Source organism: Suillus plorans (genome assembly GCF_016647745.1).
Source record: "Suillus plorans strain S12 chromosome Unknown HD556scaffold_21, whole genome shotgun sequence".
Classification (NCBI taxonomy): Eukaryota; Fungi; Basidiomycota; class Agaricomycetes; order Boletales; family Suillaceae; genus Suillus; species Suillus plorans.
In genome coordinates this window covers 52,986-78,809 of record NW_024537405.1, presented here as the reverse complement: position 1 = coordinate 78,809, position 25,824 = coordinate 52,986, and the positions used below count along the sequence as shown (strand labels likewise).

The following is a 25,824-nucleotide window of genomic DNA, read 5'->3' as shown; positions in this document are numbered from 1 at the left end:
ACATCGCATTGCTGATACTACATTACTCAATCCAGCAGAGATCAAAGGGACCGACAGAAGTGGGCCAGCCTCACGGAGCAAGAGGCTTGAACTTGGAAACCTCACAGAAACACGTTAAATTGGAGTGCCGGTATCGATGTAGCATAGTAACAGTAGTATAGAGCGATATGCCAGTCTTGTATTTGCCCACAAGACTGACGTGCAGACGGTTGTATTCAGAGTCATGAAAGATTGAAAAAATCGGGCCATATGCTGAGTGAATGGACCTACTACTATGTGCGTAACGTTGAGCGACACTTGCAAATGAAATAGATATCATGAAAAAATTAGAACTCACATTGCAGAGATGATCTGGTGTTACTAGTTCGGCCAGTGATGAAGATAATGGGGCCATGATTTGATGGTGGGGATTGGTGCAGCCTCAAGGACAACCTGACGAAGAATTAGATATGTAATGTGTGAATATAAATAATAATAATTCAGGTAGATATGAGGGAATGAGGGCATGATACTCCACAGTTCGGCTCGGGGCAAAACGGCTGTACCAGCCTGCCTCACTGTAAGGAGGAGAGGAGGAAGCAGTACTACTAGACGAGACTTACCAATTGTAGGACTACCTAGGCTAACCGCCAAACCCAGAGTCCTGTTCAACCTCACTGATGCCAAGACCTCTGGTTTCTGCAGCTCAAGATCAGGAAAAAGCGGTCAAGTGGTACAAGGTCACGGTGAACGTACTATAGTTTCACAGATGTAACCAATAGCTTGCAAAGTAGCGATTCCGTGCTGGATATGTACAGGGACTGACAACTGTCCCTGTACCCTCTTCTAGGGTACACTGGTGGCAGGTCCCAGAAAATTTCTCCGTGAGCTCGATCATGACGGCTCCACACCGGCCCGGTAGCCACGATCTCTTTTGGACTTTAGCTTTGTCATCATGACTCCAGCTGTTTGGTTGTGCTCAATTGCTCGTCTCTGTTCAAGTTGTTACTACTATGGCTTCCGGTTCATCCTCCACTGTCAATCTAGCTTTCTCCCGTGTCTCTCGTGATTTCTGACCGCGAGCTTGCAGACGATCGGGTCGTCTGTTATGTCATTATGTGTCCTGCGCAAGTGTTTTGGGTTTTTAGAGGTCTCCCGGCGCGAGCGTACAACAGAAGTACTTGGGAACGATCAATAGGAGACGAAAAATGTGAAACGATTAGAAGGGTACAGGAGGGTACAGGTAGTGTGCCCGGCCCAGGGCCATTAATATTGTGAATACTTAGTAGTTACACTCAATGTTGTTTCGCGGCATTCGCCGAATTAATATGTCATGATTACACCCTTATCTTGTGACTACTACCACACTAGTGCTGTTGAACAGTCATGCCAACTTTAACTGTGGCTAACACTAGCCTTTATGTCTGCCATATATCCCTCATATTATGAACCTGCAACTAACCCTCTCCACAGGGAACACCTCTGCCTATGACTTGGAAGTCAAAGGTTGAAAATGGCCATCTCACTGATGTCAAATCAGTCATTCCAGTTTTCAGACCACTAGGTAATGGAACTGAGTGTACGATCACCACCTCCAATTCGAAGACATCCTTACCACCTGGCATCCGTGAGACCTGAAAAGACCAAGATACCCAAACTACAACAGGCTTCTGCTGCGGTTATGGTCCCCGCGCGTCCTTCATTTGACTTGGACGACAAAGGTTATTGTCGTCCAAGTCATAGCCTTACTTCAAGTACGTTATATGAGAGTCGAAGATCTAACCGATTCTGATTGATATTTGAAGATGGGCGACAGATACTGAAAGAAATAACCAAAAGGACTCCAGAGACTGGCCATGTCATGGTGAGTGAGTGTTTTGAGCGGATTCTCCCATGCTTATCAAATATTGCAGGAGTTTCACGGTGTTACGCCACGGGAGTACTATGTATTACAAAATGTGCTAGAAGAGACGGGCCGAGTAAAGCCCAGGCGTGTTTATTATTTCTGTTTCTGGTGATTAGTATTAACTAAGAAGTTAAGGCTCTCCTACGACTCTAACGAGCGCGTCCTCCTTGTCGACATGCCTAGTGCCATTCACGAAGCGCCATTTACCAAACTCAAGGATTCCCTTGCCTCTACATTGCAAAGTCTTCCTTACGATCATAAACTCATTTGTTCGGCCGTTAACATGAACTTAGCATTAGAGATTGAAGGTGCATCAGTCATGCCTGATATCTCTATCGCGTTGATGAAAGTGAAAGGACTCCGCAATGAGCTGTTGATTCCGTTCATCGCAGAGTGCGCATGCTCAGAGACCTGTGGCGCACGCTTTGGATAAGATGAAGAAGACTATCAGGGCTCATCCGGAGGTCACTATGGCCATCTTAGCGGTAGTCCGTGAGGCGAAGGTGTACGAGTCTCCGAAGGAAGGTTCCGTCGCATCAGCAACTCTCTTAACTTCGCAGAGGCCTATGCCTCGTAGTGAATTCATCGCCGAAGAGTTCCCGCCCTGCGAACCTGTCGAGATCGCGGGTCATACCTGGTGTCATCTCAGCTCGGTGGAGTACATGGTGTGGGTAAAGCCAGACGATGCAGCGCAGTTAGATCTTGATGATGAGGATGAACAGTATATGGCACGCGGCGTACGTTTTTGATCAGAGTCGCTGACTCGAACGTCTTTAATCCTGATGCAGGCATTGTTCCCTGCGTTCCGCATGGGCGCCGTCATGAATATGATCCAACGAGGGTTGGAAAAGGTTAGGGATGCTTTCGCTGCTTACAGTGAACACCTTGATGAGACTGTCGATGTCACTCGCCTCGAGGAAGCTGAAGTAGTTTTTTCAATTGATTGGGACGACACCATCACATTAATGCATGACGCGGTGCTCTCAACCTCTTACGCTCGGTACAAACATTGGCATGAGGATGCCCAACTCAAAGACGAGCCTGTGCAAATCACAACAACCGGAAAACGCATACGGGATCCTTCGTATTCCCCATCTGAGTCTTCAGCATCGGATGACGCTGACTTACAAGAGACATCCACTCGTCTTTCTCGTGGACGTCCCAAGCGCAAACAGTGTCCCACCTCTCAGCCTCCTCCTCACAAGTCCAAATTAACTGGTGAGAAACACCGCGATTAGCCGCACTCCATGAACAGTACCAGTGGGTAGAAAGTGTCAGTTATCATTTGACGGTATCGGATTGTATTTCTGACTCAGACTCAACAGTGTTACTAAAGTCGACATGTTTCTCATGATGAACTCCGAGTCTCGCTACAATCTTTGGCAGGTTAATAGAACCGTGTACTACATATCTCGATACTATTCCGAGTCCTCACATAGTACTAGTACTACTATCATGAACAAATTCTGCTGTTGTGTCGTGCACCTCCTGGTTTCCGCAGAGGGCGAGGCCCTTGGAGATATAGCCGATCAAGGAGGGCTCAATGCTAACTGACTATGTCCGAGTCACCATCCAGGTTAACGCATATTAAGTGGGGCCTGACAGGTCAGCATATTTTACCTTGGTTGCATCCTGAAGCGCGTCGTTCCAGGCAAGCTGTCTCGCCATGACGAATGAACGATTGGCAGTCACGGTAATCTCAGGAAAGGAAAAGACCAGACATGAAAAGGTTATAGATTACTCATTGATTTTGGCGACGCTCGTACAGTACAATGTGGTTCTGATTATAGCAGTTCTGCAGCAGATATGTACAACACTAGTATACGAGAACACATCAGAACATGGCATATCCAGCCATACATCCTCGAACGACTTACCATTATTCCCGCGAATGAACGCGTCCCCGTATCGATTCGTGACTACCCCATTCACATCTTCCTCAGTCTACCCCAGCACAATGTTCATATATCCATCTAGACATGAAAGCACGCCTACGCACATAGGCTTGGTTTTAGATTGATGCAAGGCAAAGGAAAGGATACCTCAATAATCAACACCTGATGTGAGACGCACGATAACCTTTTCCCGACCACGCCTTTAAAGAAATCTGTTGGTGTGCCCGTTGATGCTGATGCTGATGGTGGAGGTGGGTGTGTGTCGATATCTGGCGGTGGAAGCGTTGACTCGTCCATGATGAAAGTCGAGTCCAAATCAAAGTCAAATATTTGGACTTGTTTGGTTTCCGCGATGCGACCTTGTTGATTTCACCCGAAATTTGTCGCGAAGGGTGATTCGAAGAGCGCGCGCTTGATAGGATCATGCCAAAAACAGACTTGGTCCACTCGGAATCTCGGATGCTCAGATCTCTGACTCGGGCTCCCCCATATCTGACTCGTCGTAGCATCTACAGGTCACAAGTTAGCTTTCTTCGCGTCTATTCGACAGCCATGCTACTCCAATAGCGTCTTCTTCGCAACCTGCCCAGATACCCGCCCTCGACGGACCACCGTGACACGCTGGAAATGCAAAGAAACCAAAAGAGAAAAAGGACAAAACGGCGGCGGCAGCAGCATCTCAGTATCCACTTGAAGTGAGCAATCTTCGCAGATGTTCTTCAAACTTTGACTGACTTATGAGCAGCTCCAACCACTGCCATCAGATTGTGCGTGCCCTTTATTTCTTCATCTACGTTGTAAACTCGTTGCAGCTGACTCAAGTAAATGTCATTACTCCCTCGAATGCATCAATAGTACCAGAGTATATCATTCCGAATGTGCGTTATCTTGTGCAAGATCCAGAGGTGTCGGTCCGGGCAATGTATGTGCAGTGCATTGCTCCCCTAGCTCAGACTGCCGACCGCTATCTCGAGATGGGGCAAGCCCTTAAGGCATACAGGTGGTTCTCCTGGGATCAATGGTGACAGACAAGAATACGAGGAAATGCACTTCGAGGCAAGCCATATGAACACTCTTTGCTTTTCCCCTTATCTAAGACTTGTTGATAGGTATCGTACAATGTCATGAAACAAGACCTCCTCCTCTCCATCCAGGAACAGTTGTCAACGCTTCTCATGGATCCTTCTCCCATTGTTAAGAGAGCGGTGCTGCATAATATCAATGCACTTTGCATCTTTCTTGGCAGTCAAAGAACGAACGATGTCGTCTTGAGTCATACGATCACGTACTTGAACGACCGAGACTGGCACCTTCGTCACGCGTTTTTTGAGAGCATTGTCGATGTCGCGGCGTGTGCTGGAGGTCGGAGCCTAGATGAATATATTCTGCCGCTGATGGTACAAGCACTTTCTGGTGAATTTTACTGCATGGTGGAATGTTTCTGATACCCCTGGTTTCAGATGTGGAAGAAAGTAGCACGGGTACTCGCCGCCCTCACTAGCCTCTGCGAGTTGGGTCTGTTTCAGAAGATACGCATTTGGGAGCTGATGAGTACCGCTCTCCCGTTTTTCTACCATTCCAATGATTGGATACGGCAGGGTATGGGCTATAAATCCCTTTGATCCGCAAGACGCTCACAGTTTGTGCAACTTCAGGTGCAGCCTCCTTAATTGCGGCTGTAGTGAAATGTCTACCTCAAAGTGACGTCTGGTGTATCATATACCCTTCCTTGCGTCATCTGTTGCGTTCGGATGTGAAGGAGGTTGAAGAACAGAGTCTTTTGTCGGCAATGAAGTCACCGGTAAGTCGGATTTTCACAGAGCTGGATTCGCTACTCATGATTTAAAGTTGCCACGTCCCGTTTTTGATGGGCGCTGTCCAATGGGCAATGAAAGCAGAGAAAACCTCCTTTTGGAGGGGACATCGTAGACCAGCATCCAAGGTGGAATCCCCGAGGGAAAGCATAGTTTCCATGAGAAAGGGGGGAAACACGACTATTGGACGCAACAAGTCAGAAGAGTGAGTTTCTCGATTTCAAGTCTCCGTGGGGCTAATATGTGCAAAAGGGACGAAGTGCAGTTGCTGAAACTGCAGAACCTTGGTATGACATCCGCTGATGAAGCGAAGCTCACGGCGATGCGGGATTACATCCTCAAGCTGGCTAATAATGCATCAAGGTTGGTTTTTCTTTTGATATCCTCTGGCTTTTTTATTGAACTTGTAGTAGTTTTGCATCCAGACCAAAAACAGAACCAGAATTTGAAAGGAATATTTGTTCGATGGGAGATATTGAACTACAGAAGTTATCTGTTGTTCCTCAGACAGTCTTCCTCAAATCAAAGCCCTCTATGTCTGATCTAATACCCAGACCTTCTCGCTTGGCATCCTATTCACGCAGGCCAGGTGACCTCCCAGGACGCTTCAGTACACCACACATGAGCAGGGCTTCCAGTGTCGACCGTGGAGCAACTAATCCTGCACTGGAAGACCTAAAGCCGAGATTAGCTGCTATGAGCGGCTCTTCATCGTCGCTCAACCTCACCGCTACTGCTCGGGAACGCCAGGCAGTGCAATCCCCCTCTCTACCGCCTTCAAACCCGCAGCCAGCAACTCTTGCGCTTCGTGCTCAGCCTGCGGGACATGATCGCCCGAGCAGCCCGACAGATTCGGTTGTGTCTAATACTAATTCATCGACTATCCGGACTGCGCATCGGTTGCATGTTGGAAGTACAGACGGACAGAAGGCTGCCCCTGCGGTTGGCTCATCTAATACGAATGCAGTAGGGTTATGCAGGCACCATCTAAGATGCGTGCAGAAGGTTCTCCTGAACAACCAGGAAGATCATCACCAATTTCACTTGCTGGAATTGCAAGAGGTGTGATCCGACCCCGTATAGCCTCCATGTTGCCTATCTCGACCTATGGTACGTTTTAAACCATCATAACATCTGCTTGCATGATTTCTGATATGGTTTGTAGATGGGCCGGAGCCTGGAATCAACAATCGCGAGTTGCAGCATGACTTCGGTCCAAAGATGCATGAAGGACCTATTCGTCGACGCAATACAGCCAGACAAAGCTTCATTACGCGCAATAGCAACAACCGGCGAACGGAAGCCACTCTCATTGCTCACCTCCAATCTCACACTGGCTGCGTCACCCGGGTTGGCTGTATCTCCAGGTCATGTGTTCTTTGTTTCATGTTCAGATGACATGTCTGTTAAAGTATGGGATACAGCACGGCTGGAACGCAGTGTGACGAGTAAACCTTGCCATACGTATAGTCAGCATCATGCGCGTGTCAAGAGCGTATGCATACTGGAGGGCATGCATTGTTTTGCTAGTGCAGCGGAAGACGGAAGCTTGCATGTCATCAGGGTACACGTCAACCAAAGTGGGTCTTTGCCGAAGTATGCAAAACTTCAGACCATTCGAGAATATCGAGTGGACTCGCCTGGCGAATATATTACATGCATGATTCACTACAATTCAGGTAAGGATATGTTTGGTTCCAGCTTGCTTGGTGAAACATATCTTATCAGATGTCGCCTCGAATCTTGTCTTTGCGACAACACACTCTGTCATCACCATCCTGGACTTGCGAACCATGCGAGTCTTACAACATATGCAAAATCCACGTCATTTTGGACCCATAACTTGTATGTGTCTAGACCGCAAACGCATGTGGATTCTCGTGGGCACTTCTATGGGTGTGCTCTCACTCTGGGACCGACATTTTGGCCTACTTATGAAGAGCTGGCAAGTTGGCAAAAGTTCTTCAGGAAAATTTGCAAGAGTAAACCAATGTATCATCCATCCAACCAAAGGGAAAGGGACTTGGGTAACGGTTGCCATCGAAGAGCTGGAAGGGTGGTTTAGACTGTGGGATTTCAGCAAACTTGAGCGTACATATGTGGTGGCTGGCCCAGAGTCAGAACATGACAGGCCATCGTACAGGTGAGAGACTACGTGTTCTGCTAAAGATCTTTTGCTCACTACGACTTTAAGCACTGTGCAAGCCACAGATGGTTCTCCATACGTCAGTAACGTTGAGACATGGGCACATTCGTCCAGCTCAGCTAGTCAGAGCAATCGACCTCCGCAAAGGATGTCGATGATTACCCACAACCAACAGAACCTTCTCAGGTCACATTAGGATATCGTGACTTGTCTGGCTTGCATCGATTCCCCATTCCGAGGAGGCATTGTGAGTGCCGACAGAGCCGCAGGGGTGATCAAAGTATGGAGGGTCGGAAGCACCGACTCGTAGTGACCTGCGTATTTACTTTGAGTATTATATCTTGTTTACTTGCTTCCGTACACTTTGCCATGCTATCGATTAGATTCTACTGTAGCATCGAGCGCGCCTAAAGCTAAGCTTTTTACTGTGAGTTTATTTATCAAAAGCTTCGATCCAAACAAACCAACATTATTAGACTTTTCTCTCACTAACCTAACTTTACGTGTACTACTACAGTCTACAGACAACCAACCAGCATGAGAACAGCCCATGGAGGTGCCCGCGGGGAAACCACATGCTCATGGAAGAGCGAACACTTCTCTTCAAGTCAGAGATCCAAAACCCACGCCTCACATTCAAATGGAACATGTTGCATCAGTTACTAGCCGGAGTAGTAGTAGCGGAACTCGAGCAAGGCGGGGATGCGTGAGACCAAATACCTTGACTCATTCTTAGAGCTTATCTTTATTAGGTGCTAGCTTGAAGGATTCCAAGGTGCAGGAACGGTACAGAGTGTTCGTGGGTGAGAAGGTGGGTGTGCACTGTGCTTGATGGCATTCGGGATGAGGCGGCATCATGAAGATCACAGCTACACAAGTTCTGGACAGAGAAGCAGATGAAGGATGGGCAGGAGAATATCTTAATTTTGTTTCGTGAGTCTCGCGTCCCTTCTTGACCAAGAATCTATTCCAAACTTTACTCCACAGGAAAGCTTAGAGAAGGAATCTTCGCGTCCAAGCGGAGCGATGCCTATGCAATCGAAGGTATGTTAACTTGATCTTGCATTAATTTTTTTATCGTTTATATATCCTGCAGTGTACGAAACCTCTCTTTGCCTCTCCTCGCTATTCGACTCCCCAATCCAGACATCTTCTATTCTCTCTCACCTCCTGCCCAAACTCTACACCTCTGCCAGCCTCCAATCAGCTCGGTGCTGATACTGCTTCTTCACCACTTAATCGCTGGGTATCCATCACAAAACTTTGCACATCTTTCGTACCTCTCGCCCAACGTGCTCGATAGGACATCAGAAGCATATTCATGGATATCAAATCTAGCAACAAGCCTCCGCACCCTTAACCACATCAAGGTTGAAGCACTTTCACGGCACGATGCACACAGGCAGTTCCTTTCTGTTTCCAAATCATCTGACGAAACAAATGACGTGCTGGTCCGTCTATCACAAGATGCGGTGCACGCGCTGGTGGAACGGCTGAGAAGCAAAGCAAGGGATAAGGCGTGGGTGCTGCTGCGCAGTGCATACAGGGAGCTATCAGCTTCAGAAGAGACTCAGACTTGGATGGCCAAATGCTTACTGCTTTCAACCGAGCAGACGTCTAGATCAGGTCTTTCTTTACAGGAGTGGATGGATGGGCGATGCCGAGACGGTCACCTTCGGCCAAAGGAAGGGGCAGTAGGAAGATGGATTGTCTGCAAGGTCAGATGACCGCTACTACTTGTATTGATGTTAATATAGTGTACTATAGAATGGTTATGATAACTTGCGGCCTCAGAGTGTCCTACAGACATTGGGGTACATGGCACAAACTCTCTTCTTCTCGTATCTGAGTTTCAACCGAGATCCATCTTGCCCATGGGCGACTGGTTCTATAGCCTTATCGGAGGCTGGATTCTCCTCTGATGTTTATTCGACCTTCTTCTGCATCTTCTTCCCGAAGAACGAGCTTGCCTTCGTGTGCTGCATGCCGTTCGTTTGGGAATGCACCTACAACGTCTGGTCACCTCCAGTAGTCTGCATTATATGTGAAGTGATTGAATAGTGAGCCTCATCCCTTTCTAGATCTGGAAGGAAGCCTCTGATACATCGCAGTTTGGATACATCGACACAGTGGTCACCGTACATTAGTATAATGATGAGGAAACGAACTCATCTGCCTAGGGTTCTCCTATCACCCCCAACAAACATAGTCGATTATGTGAACAATCGACAGAGCCATGCGCGACATGAGGGAAACACTTCGCTCCATGGCCAAGTTAGAGAGTTGCTTCGCCCGGAAACGGAGACAATCGTGGAGCTTGCATTCGTGCAAGAGCGGTAAAGTGTGTTGTGATAGGTGAGAAAGTAGTCTAATACATCATGACTGTTCTTCCATATCAGCGTACTGACGTGGCCTGGAATAGGCTGTATAGGCTTCCTTCGTTTACTCCATGACAGCCAACGTGAGGACTCGTCACTCCCTCATGTGCCTTTTGCGCCCATTCAAACCTATTTTTGGTACTGCTTCGTGTTCCGCCGCCTCTCCTGCCTCACTGCCTCAGGTAAATTGCAGTAGCAACCTGATATTTGTTTCCTACTCTCGGTAATCGCGAAGTACTGGGGTATTGAAAGGTACCGATACTATCGAGCTCTTGGGCGGCCGCGCGGCTCCCGGCTTTGTCGACACTGGTTGTACTTGGCTTCTCTTTGCCACCAATGGGTACGCACATCCATTGTGATATTTGACCCTCACCGAGTGTGCAGAGGCTTTCCAGACGCACAAAGAGAAAAATTCTGGTCCTTACGATGAGTGAGTTTAGTTTGATGAATCGCTGATGTTCTGTTGATTCATGTGGATTAGCACCATGGAGATACAATGCGAAAACATCTCAAGTTTAAATTTCGAGATCGGCGGTGTAAGGCGACAGCGCTTGCATGACGAACCTTTGATTAAAATTTAATAGACCATCTATGAGTTTATCCGTAACGCTCAAATGTGGCAGCGTGAACTGAATACCCTTTAAGGTTGCTTTAAGGCAAGATTTATCTCATTGTACAGCACTTTGGTACATCAACATCCACGAGGAATAGGTTGGACTTCATCAGTACATCCCAAACATGTTGCTGCATCCGCTTATGCTGGTACTGAGCGACTCGCTAGACCTAATGTTGTTCATAAAATTTGATTTTTGCTTGTCTTAGTAGGACAAATGGACATTATGAGACTTATTCAAATTGTACACGAACTACGCGTAGGTGTGACTGAAATGGGCAGCCACATACGAGGAGGTCATGTATTTGAAATCATGATACGACATTGCAGCCAGCTAACTTCCCTTGGCACACGTGATTCTCGCTAATGCGGAACCTTTGGAGGGCATTTGGATCTTTGGCAAGTTCGTGGGAATGGGTCATGTCTGGTGCCGTGCGCACGAACGTCCTTGAAGTATTTAGTCTTGTAACCAGTACTTGAGCTTAAGCTTCAGTAGTCACGTACTGCCAAATATCACATCAATGCGGTTAGTAGCGACTATAGTACCATACGTAGTAGGTGACGAACAGCGCCCTGAAACGTTATGTTCAGCGAGCCTAATACGGTATAGTCTGACTCGGATCCGTTCAGTACTAGTACTACTGCCAACAGAATATGAAAACGCGAAGCTGTCGTACATTCAACGCTGGTTTCACGTTTCTGCAGCCTGATCTCCATTGATATTCCACTCACCATATCGCAATTCCCTCTCGAGTTGGAACACCACCAGGGTGAAGTTTACCAATTCGAAGACCTGAGGCAGCGGCCTCTTCGAATAGCGGCCTCAGATCGGTAGGTTGCTCTGTGACCTTGTGACCACTCGTCGGACTGAGCTAGCCCCAAGCTGAATGTGCAAAAGACTTCTATGCCCGCTTCTTCTGCTTTTGTTCTTGATTTACTTTATTATGGTATCTTGCAACGCGCCAGGCTGCACTTGGGAGAAAGTAACTGGCGATAGTCGCGGGCTTTATAGACATCGTGCAACCTGCAAACTCTTCCGCAAGTCCAGTATCGCCAGCTGCCAGAAAAGACAGGAGAGGGCAAAAGAGGCGGCTTTAGTAAACCTGGTACAACTTCCAGCAGTAACAAAACGGAGCTTGGGCAGTTCTTCGGTGAGCCGCATTTTCTATATATGCCACAGCCAGTGGCATCCGAGGACTCGGATGGCTAGACGTCATGACAGCTCAAATGGATTTTTAGAAGATATCGCCCATTCAGCAAGTGGGGAGTGTCCGCTCAAAACATATCATTCCGTGCCCTGGCCGCAGATCATCGGGTGGTGGCCAGATCGAGGCTGGCATGGCTACTATCGGCTCGGCGGGTACTGATCACAACCAACCCAAGTCAGACTCGGAGCTGCGGTCGCAGCAGCAGCAGCAGTTTGAAACTGGCGACAACACACTCAGTACCGATGCTTCAGGTATGTTGTGTGCTTTCAGTTATTTAAGTCGGCTGACTGATAACTGCCCTTGATCAGAACAACTTTTGCACGGGCCTCTGAGACGAATACCTCGATGTTTTGAGAATGTTCCTCTTTCTGACGGCGACCTCAGTGACTTGGAAAATAACGATGTTCCGCTTTCTCGAAACCCAGCCCCCCCACCTCAATCCAGACTCCGCAGAGTTCTGTTGACGTTACGAGATACGCTTCAGACTACCTTCAATTCTCTTGGACTTTCTCGACTCTACCCTCGTCGCCCATCCTTCGAGCCGGATAGATTTGTCCCGTCCTCGCTACTTTCAACCACGTGTCCAATAGCTCCGCAAGAGACTGATTCGGGCATCTTCCCGCCTCCATACCCTTTCCCTAACATGACTGTCTATCGACTCATGTCATGGATGAATTCTGGCAGCAACAAAAAATCTGAGACTGAAGTTGCCCGTCTTGTCAAAGAAGTGATGCTGGCGCAAGATTTCGACTTAAAGCACTTGGAAGACTTTTCGGTGAGGGGTAGTTTGCGAGAGTTAGACAATCTTCTAGACCCTAGCAAGAGCAAGATCGAGTTTCCAGATGACTGGATACAGGCCGACGTCACCATCAATATTCCTACAAAATCGAAGGACGACGAGGCAAGACCATTTTCGGTTCCAGGATTCCATTTTCGCCCCCTCCTTGAAGTAATCCGATCAGCATTTACGGACATTCAAGCGAGCGCGTTTCACTTGTCACCTTTCAGGCGCTTATGGAAGGATCCATTGGACGACCATCAAGAGCGAGTATTCGACGAGTTATATACCTCTGACTCTTGGTTGGATGCTCAGGACGACCTACAAAAGCTTCCAATGGAGCCTGGATGTAAATTAGAACGTGTGATTGCTGGCCTCATGTTTTTTTCAGATGCCACGCATCTGGCAAACTTCGGAACGGCAAAAGCCTGGCCCCTCTATATGTACTTCGGGAATCTGACTAAGTACGCTCGCTCTGCACCAAAGTCCGGCGCATGTCACCTTGTGGGATTTCTACCGTCGGTGAGTGCTACTATACTTGTAAGAGTCTCTGTCCAATGATCGCCTGTCAGCTGCCTGATAAGGTCAAGGATGTGCTGAGCAGCCTGCCTCGCATATCCAAAAGCGGCATGGCCGCCCTTCACACTCACTGTCGCTGTGAATTGTTTCACGCGTGCTGGGGTACCCTTCTAGATCAAGACTTTATCCGTGCATACCGTCATGGCATCGTGTTGAAGTGCGCTGACGGTGTGTTACGGAGGATATTTCCTCGTATACTTACATACTCGGCTGATTATCCTGAAAAGTATGTCCTGTCTACAAGCATCGTTAAATCGCTCAACAAGTTTCAGGGTTTTGATCGCCACTATTAAGGACATGGGCTCATGCCCATGCCCCCGTTGTCTCACGCCAAAAAGCCTATTTCCTTCTCTAGGCCTCCTCAAAGACATGAAGAGCCGTATAACCAATCTTCGGATCTATGTCTCATCTAACATTGTCAGGGCACGAGAATACATCTACAATGGGGGTAACACGGTGGATGGTGTAAAAGTTGACGAGGCACTAGGAGAAGGCTCATGGGTACCTATCCTGGTAAGTGCAAATTGTCTGTTGCTTTCTCATACTAGCTCAGATGAGTAACTCGCAGAATACATTCGTCGAGAAGCTCGGAGCATTGGGCCTTGACCCATTTCGTATGCTCGTTGTAGATTTTATGCACGAGTGCGAGCTGGGTACCTGGAAGGCCCTATTCACCCACCTCGTCAGGATTCTTTATGCGCTTCCGGGGGGGAATCAACTAATTGCAACTCTAGACACAAGGTAGGTGCAGTTTGATACATAGTCACCATGACAACTAACAACCTCTTTCCGATCATAGATTTCATTTAGTTCCAACTTTCGGTAATGGGGTAATTCGGATGTTTGCAAATAACACATCCGAGATGAAGAGACTAGCGGCGCGAGATTTCGAAGACATGTTGCAGGTTTCATGACGCTTACTTGACTATTCTCTCTAGATTGCTGATGGCCCTTCTTCAGTGTGCAATACCTGTGTTCGAAGGGCTATTTCCTGCTAGTCATGACATGATTATACAGTCTCTCTTATACAGATTCACCCAATGGCACGCACTCGCTAAGTTAAGAGTTCATTCAGAGTTGACCCTGGGTTTTTTTGAAGAAACATTCAAAAATCTCTCCAAGCAGTTGCGAAAGTTCCGTGATTTTACCTGCGCTGCTTTTGACACGGTGGAATTACCGAAGGAGAAGGCAGCTCGCCGACGAAGATTCGCTCAGCATGGTGGACTTAATGCTACTTCTTCAGAACCAACTGGACCGAAGGTAAAAAGATTTAATTTGAGTACCTATAAGTTTCACGCTATGGGAGACTACGTGCGAACCATCAAACTCTTTGGTACCACAGATTCATTTACTACTCAGATAGTAAGTCTTGTGTCTTCCCTCAAGTGTGATTCTGAAGTTGTGTTATTTGTTAGGGGGAGCTAGCACATAGAGCTTTAAAAGCATTCTATCCGCTCACTAGCAAGCTGGATACTTCGGCCCAACTAGCGAAGCATGAACGCCGCCGCCGCGTACTACGGCGAGTCGCAGAGGCAGCAGGTATCTCTCCCTCAAACATCCACTCACCGGCCGACTCTCCTGCTCTATTGCCGTCCAATGACCATCATTTTATCGCAAGCAACCGAAATAACCCAATGTCTTTGTTTGCATTCCTCCGGGAACACGATGGTGATGCTGCTACTAAGGTAACACTAGCGCTTTGGTTCAGTCGGCTGCCAGTCTGATCACGATGGCTTCTAGAACTTCATCCCAAAATTGAAGGACCATATTTTGTATAGGCTGAAGAAATTATCCATCGATCATTGCGACCATATATTCACGAATGAGGAACATAACTCAGTCATAATCCCTAACAATACAGTCTACTCCGTCCAGACGATGCAGGTACACTATACAACTTACGATATGAGGTGCGAATACGACACTATCAACCCCAACACTCATGCTGATGTTATGGTGCTTTCAGGAGAAACCTCGCCTTCCCACCCATACTGGTACGCTCGTGTACTAGGGATTTATCACATGGACACCTGGCTCGAAGGTGTCGGTTCTGCCCAGAAACAGCACCTCGAGGTCCTCCATGTCAGGTGGCTCGCGCCGTTAATATCTTCAGACTATCGGTCAGGCATGCAACGTGCCCGTCTTCCCAAAGTAGCATTTGTGGAGGAGTCGGACTGTGATGCGTTCGGATTTCTTGATCCCGGACAAGTGATACGAGGAGCTCACCTAATTCCTGCATTCACTTGTAAACGCAGTGTAACTTCACTTCGCTATGGAAAATCGTTAGCACGTGCCGAGGGCGAACTAGATGACTGGGAAGCCTATTACGTTGGGATGTAAGTGCAGTATGTCTTGTGGCTTAGCATCGAATGATTCTGATCTGTCAAAATTAGTTTTGTTGATCGCGATATGTTCCTGCGTTATACTCACTTAGGTGTAGGCCACCCAGTGGCTTTACGGAGAATCATTAGAGACTGTTTTGCCCCCGGCGAGTCAATGACGCCTGAAAAATCGGAGGCTATGGATGTGGATGAAGGCGGAAGCAACGGTAAGGACTACAAGGAAGACGATGGCTCAGATGACGAACAGATGGACTTGGATGACGACCAAATTGGTGAGTCCGAGTCAGAAGACGAATGTGATGAAGTAGGGGAAGAGGAACTTGGAGATGACGAAGATCCTGACGGCTCTGAGTTTGACGGGGAAATTGAGGAAATGTTTGATAACCTCTCGTTTTGATATCCAAGTCATTTCACTATAGCTACTAGGTATCCGGCGCTGGGATAACGATTGGCTGACGGACCAGACGTGTAGCCATCGGTGAACGCATGACTTTCTTCAGTATATCTTAGAATTCATAAATCGTGTTTGGTTTTCAAACGAGAGAAGTTCTGTAGCCTCTAAACGTCCAGGCATCTGCCAGTGTGTGCGTGAATTATTTACCTTTTTTGTCAAAGACCATCTGAGACACATCCGAGTCTTGTGCGTTTCGTCCTCCCACCTCACGTATTTTGTCACATCTCTCTTTGTTCTTCTGTCGTCCTTGGTCGTTGTATTCGATTTCAGGTGCGATCTCGCATTAGAGATGTCACGGTAGACTGACTCGAGCAGCAAGTATTTAGTTTACTGGAGAAGCACGAATATACGGTGAGATCATTGTGCCTCTCCCCAGATGGCAAGAGACTCACAAGCGGGTCATTGGCTGGCAGTCTTGAAGGTGATGGGGATTACGGTAGACGCGACCCGGCCCTCGTCCGTGGATTTAAACACCATTCGAGGACCGCGAGCCACTCAGGCTTTAATACCAAAACTTAAAGCCTAGAGCCTGTACAAGGCCTCTCCATGCACGCTGTCCTTGTCCGCCACTTAGTACAGTCCTCCCCGAATGGCAGGTATCTAGCTACGACAAGGTGCGTTGTGACAAGTTCGTCAGAGCTTCTCGTGCTGAAGTGAAGCATTAGATTGGGATCGATCTTCCGTCATCTTTCGTGATGAGGTGAGCATATGAAGTGCCACGTTTCCATACTTATTTACACTATTCCTGCCTACTACATTAGCAAAACCGCCACCACCTGTCAAGAAGGCCGCTATAGTGCCTACTACTGCTTCCGCGTCAAAGCCAACAGCCATGAAGAAAGAGACGAAACCTGTTCTCGCCGTCAAAGATGCTTGTTCCGATTTCTCATTTCATTTCTGCGCCGAAACCGAAAGCCAAATGACCAAGCTTCAAGAAAGCCCGGCGCCTGTCAAGAAGGAGCCTGATCTCAATGTTGCGCAACCATCGTCGATCGATCCGTTCCAGGAGGCATTGAAGTCGATGGGTAAAGGGCGTAGGGACTCTCCAGTAACGGCCACACCCCCACCAGCTTCGATGACGATTACGCCGCCCCTGGTGACTTCTGGAAGAACAAAGAGAAAATCTGGCTTGGGCTCCTGATGGTTAGCTAGAATCGATCCGGCTGATAGAACGAGCTGTGTACGATGATGACCCTGTTAATGTCAGCATTCTACTCTCGTTTTTTATGCTGGTGTACAGTACTTATATTGATGTCACAAATACCTTTGTGTATTTTGTTCACATAGAATATCCATACTGCTCACAGTTTGCGCGATCTGGATTGGGGAGAGGGTGCTGCTCCACATGCTCCCCTATTCGAAGAAGTTATCGATTGGACGGATCCAATAAGTGAGCAAATTATCATCGTCATTATGAATCGCCACCAATTAATAAACGCAATCTATAGCTCTCGAATTTGATCTCAAAGCGTCCCAACGCGGACAGAATAGTACAGAAAAGACTACTCAGGAGGAGCGTAAGCAAACAGCTTTAGGTGCACTATACATGTCGTCTAGTGATGTGCAAGGCCCGGCTTGAAGCCCTGGGCCGGCCCAAGCCGGGCCCAAATAGGCCGGGCCTAGCCCAGGCCTAAGTCACGGCCTGAGCAGGGCTTAGGCCTGGGCTTGAATTTAGAAAAGCCTAAGCCGGCGGCCCAAGCCGCGGCTTTGGTACATAGAGTATATGACACCTTGTCACGTCAGTGGTCACGCCCCACAAGTATGTGTTTGGCATTTTCTCATTACTGACTCTTACTATGACGCGATTCTAGAACTCGTAAAGGCGCAGCAGGATCTAACAGGTAAGTCTCATCTCAGTATCTTGGTCAGAACTCTTTATTGACGACGTATGTACCTAACAGGTAAGTCTCCTACGTCACATCAGTACGGCTACTCGAAGTGTAAAGTAAAAGCTAACTCACGTCTCAGTATCTTGGTCAGAACTGAGACGCTCGGGTGGCTGGATGCTGCCTTTTATACGGTAAGTCCTTTTCTAATCTATATTGAAACGAAACATTGATACTTGGAAGATTTCGGCCCCAACGTCACATCTCTCGTCCCTGCGCCTCTTTTCCCTTGCGCTCGGACGATCTATTCACCATGTCATTCCTCGCCTTCGGTCTCATCGGCAACGTTCGACTCGGAGGGTTTGGACGTCGACAGCGATTCCTCTCAACTTCAACTACATACGCACGTCTGATCTCCTTTCATCCTGGGATGAGCGACGCTCGACGGAGACTTCAATGGGCGTCATCTCGCGTCACCACATTGCAAGAAGTCGTCGCGTATTCATTATTTGGTATCTTCAGTGTCCATGTCCACCTACAGACATCACCATCCTCGACTGGGTCGGACAACCTTCCGAGTTCAACAGCTGTCTTCCGGCCTATATCACTTCTTACGCCACTCCTCCACACACCCTTCCATCCCTGTCCGAACGTTCTCCTCCTTGTCTTCTTCCCTTCACCTGCTCTCGTCCATCGTCCGTATTCGTCTGAGCCACGTCAGCAGTTGCTGACGTGTGCTGGGCGTTTGCGCATGGTGTTCGTGGTGTTGGGAACAGCATGGTGGAGCTCGGACATCGGTTTGGGCCGCGGCTTGCATGGGCCTAAGCCCCGGCTTTGGGCCGGCTTGGGCTCACGGCTCAGGCTTGAAATCTGGTGAGCCTAAGCCCCCCCCAGGCCGAGCCTAAGCCGGGGCTTTGAGCCCAAGCCGGGCCGGAACATCACTAATGTCGTCAGCGCAGATACTCCCAGAGGATGAGGAAAATTGGAAGGAAGTGCCCCTCGATTGATTCGTGCTTTGAAATTGGTTTCACTGGATCTCTTAGTTTGATGAGGACTCGTATACCGCCTTTGAGTAACTGACCATCTGGGTTCTTTAACTTCTTGTTCAATGTGACACATATCGCCTCAATATTAGCACAGATTGTCCGAAGACCATTTGGACGAGTTTAGTGACTGTCGCGAATTGATTCCAGTTGTTAACTTACTAATTCAGGTGTCTGCATAGCACACCCGCTGCGCCTCAAGACACCTACAATTTGAGAAAGATGAACAATATTCATGGTAGTGAGCTTTCATCCCTTACTGTCTGTAACGGCGGTATGTCGCAACTCTGCCATAAATCGCCAGGCTAAACTATAGTTTTTGACTGGTGCTAAAGCCATTATCTCTCAGAAAGTCACAGATAACATTAAAATCGAGGTAATATTTGGTGAGAACTGAGAACGACTAACAGCATCAACGCTAGTGAGCTTTCATCCCTCGTTGGCCGCACCGGCGGTATGTCGCAACTCTGCCATGAACCACCAGGCCAAACTATATTTGCTGTCAAAGGTTAAGGCCATTGTCCTGTGGAAAGCCTTGGATAACATTAGAATCAAGGTAATATTTGATGGGAACTGAGAATGATCAACGACACCAACGCTAGTGAGCTTCGGTCCGTTGCTGGCTGTGAAATCAGCGTATCATAATTTTGTTGCCAACTGTCAGGTCAATCTCTATGTGATGTCAAGGGCTAAAGCCATTGTCCTGCAGAAAGTCTTAAATAATCTTTTAACATGAAACATAAATGCTTGCAAGTGAAAATGTTTAATAACACGGACACCATTACACTTACGTCCGTTGGCGGCTGCGAAGGTAGCTTGTTATGATTTTGTTACGGTCTCATCTAGCGAGTCTATGTTAGTGACCATCCATGGCTAAGTATGATCAAGTCAAATTTCTCGTGGTATGCATAGTCATATTCGGTAGGAGCAGAATTACATCATCCTACAGCTGCGACGGCTACAATTTCAAGGACTCATGAATTCACTGATGACTTATTGGCAACTGCTTGCTGCAGACCTCCATTTACCCATTGTGCCGCTCGAGAATGTCAGCCCCAGACACTTTCGGTTTACAGTTAGCCAAGGTAATCCAATCGTACTTTTTGAGCAACCTTTCTCTAATCTCTCCAACTATTCAAGTACACTAACGGTAAGGTCGGGCTGGTAACAATCTTATCGTTATTTACGATTCTCCAAAGTCGCTGCATCAGCAATCCTAGTAAGTTGCGTCTCTTCAGTCTCATTATTGCTCTGATATATGACCAGATTTATGACTACTTTGTCACCTTACATTCTGAAGTCAGAATAATCAGCCACTCATACCTTGGTGCTGATATTTCTTGTAGGTCCGATGGACTCGGGGACGGAAGTGGGGAATCATCCGGACTACCTTCACGATTTCACGATATGCACCTTTTGCTGGTGCGCTCATGACCTCGTACGGTAAGATACGCCGGTGCGCGCTACTACGCAAAAGCTGATTCCTGACCAGCCGCTATCAAGACATGGGGCACGCAAGATGTGAGTGCACCTTTGATTTGTGCAGCACCAATTGCAACTCACATCAACATATAGTGCGCACCTTTTAACGATGCTATAAATGGTTGGTCCACATAGCTCATGACATGACTTGGCGATGACATTTCGCAGGCATACACTTCTTGGGCATCCTTGCCTCGGAAGGTTGGTTTTCGCATTTCACGTTAAAGTACGCATTTATGCTCGCACAACAGGTCTATTGATTTTCAGGGTCTACGCCTTCTCTGGCAATAAAAAGGCTTATCTTATCATTCTTCTCTCCTTTGGTTTGGTACAACAACATCTCTATCCCACTGTGCACCGCTGACTTGTATGCGCAGGCCATCTTGGTGATGTGTGTGATTCGAAGTGCTGTCCCCATCAATTTGAACATCCCAGGAGGCAAGGTCTCGAAGCTCGCTTCTTAGTCTTAATATTCATCTCCTTTCAGTCGGCCCCCCTTGCGTGTTGGAAGGGGCTCGTAGCAGTGCCCTCGGATATGGACTCTTGATGTTTTTCGAGATAGGTGAGGCGGCTATTCTATTCAAAATTCCCCACTTGATAATTCACTTTTAGTTCTCATGTCCACCACTGTATTTCTGAGATATCGACACTATCTAGGTTCTCATAGCGCGCTGGTGAGGAGCATCTATCGTGACGGACTACTCTACATGTTCTGCATCATGAGTATTAACATCATTGTTACTATTAATTTCGCGCTGACATCTCTGTAGTGATATCTATGGTCAATGTGATCATTATCGCTGTGTTGCCTGTAAGTTCTTTCTTTATTTTTGTTGACCTCAAGAACTGAGTAGACTTCCTAGCTCTCTTACAGCGAAACGCTAAACGCGTTAGTCCGCTCAATTATATAGGTGGATATATGTTGTCGAAAGCTCACATTCCTCATTCTAGACCTCAGATTGTTGCGCACAGTGTTCTTGCTTCTCGAATACTGTTCAATCTTCAAGTGAGCATGGAGCAACCACCCTGGCTCGCCGACCGATCGGCGACCTCAATGGAATTACTATCCCGTCTACATACATTCAAAGCGCGACCTGGAGGCAGTGAGACAGCTAGCCAGCCAGATGAAGCTCAGACCTACTGATAGTTCTGCGAGCCATACAGATGGCGCTTGTTATTTGAGCTTCCTGACTATCCTCACCCATTTCAGCTTGCATTTTCCGCGTCTTTCGGATTTTAGTGGCGAGCTACTCTACTACTTAGGTGTATGTGTTCCCTGTGCTAACAAACATGAGGAAGTATTTTTTGATTTGTTGTTATTTAGGTTTGAGACCCCATGTCAACATCCCTATATGTAAAGCCTACCCTGGGACTCCAGATGTTGTCACGATAACATAGCCCAGGCTCGGCTCTACGGCGCCTCTCCATCGACGAAAAGTACGATTGAGGTACAGTCCCGCCCTGTACGTGAGCACGACTCGAACCACACCAAATCCAACGCTCCAAAACCTGCTTTTTGTGCGTCGCCACACTCAGATGGTGGTACGTAGTACGTACACCTAGTGCTACGGGTGCTAAATTTGAGTTTTAAATTTTTGCCAAGTAAAACGACTGGCAGGCTTATCATGTCACATGTCAAGTCGAACCCGTGTGCTCCGATCACACAGTGCGACTATTATAATCCATGCATCATGACATCGTGATCATCAAGCCACCAATCCGAGATCTGAATGCCGAGCGCTCTAGGTCACTGCACACTCACAGTCCTCGATACGTTGATGGTCACAGCCGTGATCTGCAAGTATACACTGCAGTACTTATTGACATCTGCTTGCTGTAGACTTCCATTCATCCACTATCCCACTTGAAAATGTCAGTCCCGGACACCTTCGGTTTGCAGTTGGCCAAGGTAATCCAACCATACTTTTTGCCCAGCCTTTCTCTAATCTCTCCAACTATTACTATTCAAGTATACTAACGGTAAGGTCGGGCTGGTATCAATCATATCGTTATTCACAACTCTCCAAAGTCGCTGCATCAGCAATCCTAGTAAGTCGGGCCGCTTCAGTCTTATTACAGCTCTGATGTATGTTCAGATTTATGACTACTTTGTCACCTTACACTCCGAAGTCAGACGAATTAACCACTCGTACATTGGTGCTAATGTTTCTTGTAGGTCCAATGGACCTGGGGGCGGAAGTGGGGAATAGTTCGGACCGCCTTCACAATTTCACGATATGCACCTTTTGCTGGTGCGCTTATGACCTCGTACTGTAAGATACGCTGGTGTGCGCTACTATACAAAAGCTGAATCCTAACCAGCCGCTATCAAGACATGGGGCACGCAAGATGTGAGTACACCTTTGATCTGTGCAGCGCCAAATGCGACTCACAACAACATATAGTGCATACCTTTTAATGACGCTGTAAATGGTTGGTCCACATACTAGCTCACGATATGACTTGGCAACGATATTTCGCAGGCATACATTTCTTGGGGATCATTGCCGCGGAAGGTTGGCTTTCGCATACTATGTATGTTACAGCATGCATTTACACTCGCGCAATAGGTTTATTGATTGTCAGGGTCTACGCCTTCTCTGGCAATAAAAAGGCTTATCTTATCTTTCTTCTCTCCTTTGGTTTGGTACAACGATACATCTATTTCACTGTGCGCCACTGACCTGTATGCGCAGGTTATCTTGCTGGGGTCTGTGGTTCTAAGTGCTGCCCCCATCAATCTGGATATCCCGGGCCCAGGTGAGGTCTCAAGGTTCACTCTTTAGTCTTTGTATTCATATCCTTTCAGTCACCCCGCCTTGTGCTTTTGTGGGGTCTCTTAGAATTAGTAGTGCCCTCCCTTATGGACTCTTGATGTTCTTCGAGATAGGTGAGACGACCATTTGATTTGAAATTCCCCACTTGATAGTTCACTTCTAGTTCTCATGTCCATCACCGTATTTTTGAGATATCGACACTATCTGGGTTCTCACAGTAGTGCGCTGGTGAAGAGCATCTATCGTGATGGACTGCTCTACATGATCTGCATCATGAGTATTACCGCCATTATTATTGATGATTTAATGCTGACAACTTTGTAGTGATATCTACACTCAATATGATCGTTACCGTTGTGTTGCCTGTGAGTTCTTTCTTTGTTTTCATTGGCCTCGAAGAACTGAGGTGACCCCCTAGCTCTCGGACACCGAGATTCTAAACACGTCAGTCAGGTCAAGGATATATGTTGTCGAAAGCTCACATTCCTCATTTCAGACCTCAGATTGTTGCGCACAGTGTTCTTGCTTCTCGAATATTATTCAATCTTCAAATGAGCAGGGAGAAACCACACTTGCTCACTGACCAATCGACGAATTCAGTGGAATTACTATCCCGTTCACATGAGTTCCAAGCGCGGCCTGGAGGCGGTGTGACAGCTGTCGAGCCAGATGAAGCCTAGTCCTGCTGATAGTTCTGTGAGTCACGCAGATAGTGCTTGTCATTTGAGCTTATATTTTCCGCGTCTTTTGTAATTAGTGATGAGCTACTCTGCTACCTAGGTATATGCGTTCTCTGTGCTAACAAACACATTGACGAGGAAGTCTTACTAGAAAAAAATCAATCCTGATTTACTGCTATTTAGTAGGGTTTGACATCCTATACGTACAGCCTGCCCCCGGTATTGAACTCGGTTGTACATATGTACGTCTCTCGTATGACTCGGAGTGAACACGTATTGCAGAAGTCTTTCTCATCCGATGAGTAGTGGAGAAGCTTGTGAGGGCTATTGCGATCTGCGATGAAATCGAATTGTTGCGAAGCTACATAGCATCGCCCATGGCTGTGAATAGCCTAGGAGACGAGAGGGCGGACATTTCCTTCCTGTAGAGCAAATATAGAATATATTCTATCAATCATGATGAAGATGCGCCAGAGTTCAAGTTAGCCGGTATCCGTCGCGTCCTCGTCCGCATCAAGAACGCAGTTCTGTGCCGTTCGTCTGTCGTTTCTCAGTGGGAAAATTGGTCATGGCAAGGAGACCCCTTGCCATGATGAAGCTGCCTCTCACTGGCAGTGTTCCTCAGCGTCGGCCACGTGAGTTTCCAGCGGTCAACATTCAACTCAATAATCTTGCACACTGAATGCTTACATGGACAAGCCACTGAATGACATTACATCAATCCTGTGTGCAGCAAAAAGTACGTCTTCCACATTCGATCACAATACTACCAAAGTATCACTTCAGTCATATCCTACACCGCGAGTTGTCGAAGGGTCGCTTTGGTACCACTTGATACTTACCAGGATAGTAATCCCACATCAATTGAATTTGTCTGTGATATCTTTTCCCGGTCCTTTTCCAGTCCCCTCATGGCGCTTGTACAATGCCAACTTGCCATCCTTTGCCACCAAACTCAAGCCTACCCCCACATCTTCCTTTTTCACAGCATCCAAAATATCCTGAAGCACGAGTTTCAACTTCGCAACACCCTGCTGAGTATGGCGGGCATGAGTCTGCATGCTCTTCGAGCCAAGCTCTACTTTTTCCAGGGTGTTGAAGCTGCCGCGTTCGTGCTTCGCGATATACAGGAATGCTGTCTGAGAAAGATAGAGCTGTGGATAAACTTCTGCCCAGTCGATCTCTCGGCGGGCAGCGCGTGTTTTGAGCTCGATGAGAGAGGCTTGCGGGACAACTTTGCGTGGAGTTGTTTGTCTGATCGTCACGCCACGAACGGTTGGCACCGTGGCTTGAGGCTTCTTAGTGTCCCGGCTGCTAGAGACAGACGCTCCGCCAATACCCAGGCCTGAGAAGGCTGCTAGGAGGTCGTCCTCCTCGTTGGTGTCATTGGTGGAAGAGGTGCATGCCTCAATCGTGAAACGAAGGAGAACCTTCAGTTCACCAATGTCCTGTCAAATACGACATGTTGCGATAAGTGACGCCACCGAGAATGCAAGTATCTTACGATGGAAATCATCCGGTGATGACCAGTAGCTCTCTCGCAGCCGCGAGTGACTCTCGTGGCCGCTTTCTCGTACTCATGTCCATACCCCATAAAGCCTTGTACGATGTCCGTGTTCTGTGCCTCAAGGCGTGTGAACAAGCACGTTGTGCCCGCTACATCGATATCGATACGAAAGTCTTTCTCATCCGGTGAGCCACTAGCCCAGCGGAGAAGCTTGCGAAGGTTATTGCGGTCTGTGATGAGGTCGAACTGCTTGAAGTTGAAACTAGGATTCATGTCATCGATGGCTGCGAATAGGGGAATGAGGGGAGACATTTTTCGCATGTAGAATGCATTCTGATCCACAAAGCGTGTTCCAGAGTCAGCCGGGACACGTTGGGGGCCTGTGAACCAGACTCTGGGAGAACCTGTGTGACATCA

At 47.6% G+C, this 25,824-nt stretch overlaps 6 protein-coding genes across 6 annotated transcripts; 5 read left to right on the top strand and 1 right to left on the bottom strand.

Moving 5' to 3' along the window:
- Window positions 1-1,546: 1,546 nt before the first annotated feature.
- Window positions 1,547-3,123, top strand: HD556DRAFT_1441954 (uncharacterized protein; the record flags this gene model as incomplete). The annotated part of the gene is made up of 6 exons (XM_041306386.1): window positions 1,547-1,733; window positions 1,785-1,843; window positions 1,893-1,958; window positions 2,013-2,234; window positions 2,278-2,622; window positions 2,674-3,123. The coding sequence occupies 6 exons, from the start codon at window positions 1,547-1,549 to the stop codon at window positions 3,121-3,123; spliced, it is 1,329 nt and encodes a 442-aa protein (XP_041161372.1).
- Window positions 3,124-4,904: 1,781 nt separating this feature from the next.
- HD556DRAFT_1471709 (uncharacterized protein) lies at window positions 4,905-8,131 on the top strand (the record flags this gene model as incomplete). Its single annotated transcript, XM_041308447.1, has 11 exons — window positions 4,905-5,177; window positions 5,241-5,379; window positions 5,436-5,574; window positions 5,629-5,799; window positions 5,847-5,957; window positions 6,008-6,536; window positions 6,587-6,704; window positions 6,760-6,951; window positions 7,007-7,273; window positions 7,323-7,737; window positions 7,789-8,131. 11 exons carry the CDS (start codon window positions 4,905-4,907, stop codon window positions 7,934-7,936), a joined length of 2,502 nt encoding a protein of 833 aa, XP_041161371.1. The 3' UTR covers window positions 7,937-8,131.
- An 8,793-nt stretch (window positions 8,132-16,924) lies between these two features.
- On the top strand, window positions 16,925-18,862 carry HD556DRAFT_1526523 (uncharacterized protein; the record flags this gene model as incomplete). Its single annotated transcript, XM_041309315.1, has 7 exons — window positions 16,925-17,188; window positions 17,241-17,294; window positions 17,380-17,482; window positions 17,541-17,609; window positions 17,904-17,933; window positions 18,061-18,112; window positions 18,162-18,862. 7 exons carry the CDS (start codon window positions 16,925-16,927, stop codon window positions 18,793-18,795), a joined length of 1,206 nt encoding a protein of 401 aa, XP_041161370.1. The 3' UTR covers window positions 18,796-18,862.
- Window positions 18,863-20,007: 1,145 nt separating this feature from the next.
- On the top strand, window positions 20,008-21,587 carry HD556DRAFT_1441950 (uncharacterized protein; the record flags this gene model as incomplete). The annotated part of the gene is made up of 15 exons (XM_041306385.1): window positions 20,008-20,046; window positions 20,102-20,111; window positions 20,161-20,180; window positions 20,228-20,260; window positions 20,308-20,404; window positions 20,454-20,482; window positions 20,537-20,564; window positions 20,612-20,669; window positions 20,711-20,766; window positions 20,821-20,834; window positions 20,879-21,005; window positions 21,056-21,166; window positions 21,214-21,254; window positions 21,307-21,332; window positions 21,395-21,587. 15 exons carry the CDS (start codon window positions 20,008-20,010, stop codon window positions 21,585-21,587), a joined length of 882 nt encoding a protein of 293 aa, XP_041161369.1.
- Window positions 21,588-22,313: 726 nt separating this feature from the next.
- On the top strand, window positions 22,314-23,900 carry HD556DRAFT_1441949 (uncharacterized protein; the record flags this gene model as incomplete). The annotated part of the gene is made up of 15 exons (XM_041306383.1): window positions 22,314-22,352; window positions 22,414-22,423; window positions 22,473-22,492; window positions 22,540-22,572; window positions 22,620-22,716; window positions 22,766-22,794; window positions 22,849-22,876; window positions 22,927-22,978; window positions 23,030-23,090; window positions 23,140-23,203; window positions 23,253-23,333; window positions 23,384-23,497; window positions 23,545-23,585; window positions 23,639-23,664; window positions 23,717-23,900. 15 exons carry the CDS (start codon window positions 22,314-22,316, stop codon window positions 23,898-23,900), a joined length of 879 nt encoding a protein of 292 aa, XP_041161368.1.
- An 860-nt stretch (window positions 23,901-24,760) lies between these two features.
- On the bottom strand, window positions 24,761-25,719 carry HD556DRAFT_1235037 (uncharacterized protein; the record flags this gene model as incomplete). Its single annotated transcript, XM_041297714.1, has 2 exons — window positions 24,761-25,348; window positions 25,405-25,719. 2 exons carry the CDS (start codon window positions 25,717-25,719, stop codon window positions 24,761-24,763), a joined length of 903 nt encoding a protein of 300 aa, XP_041161367.1.
- Between the last annotated feature and the right edge of the window lie 105 nt (window positions 25,720-25,824).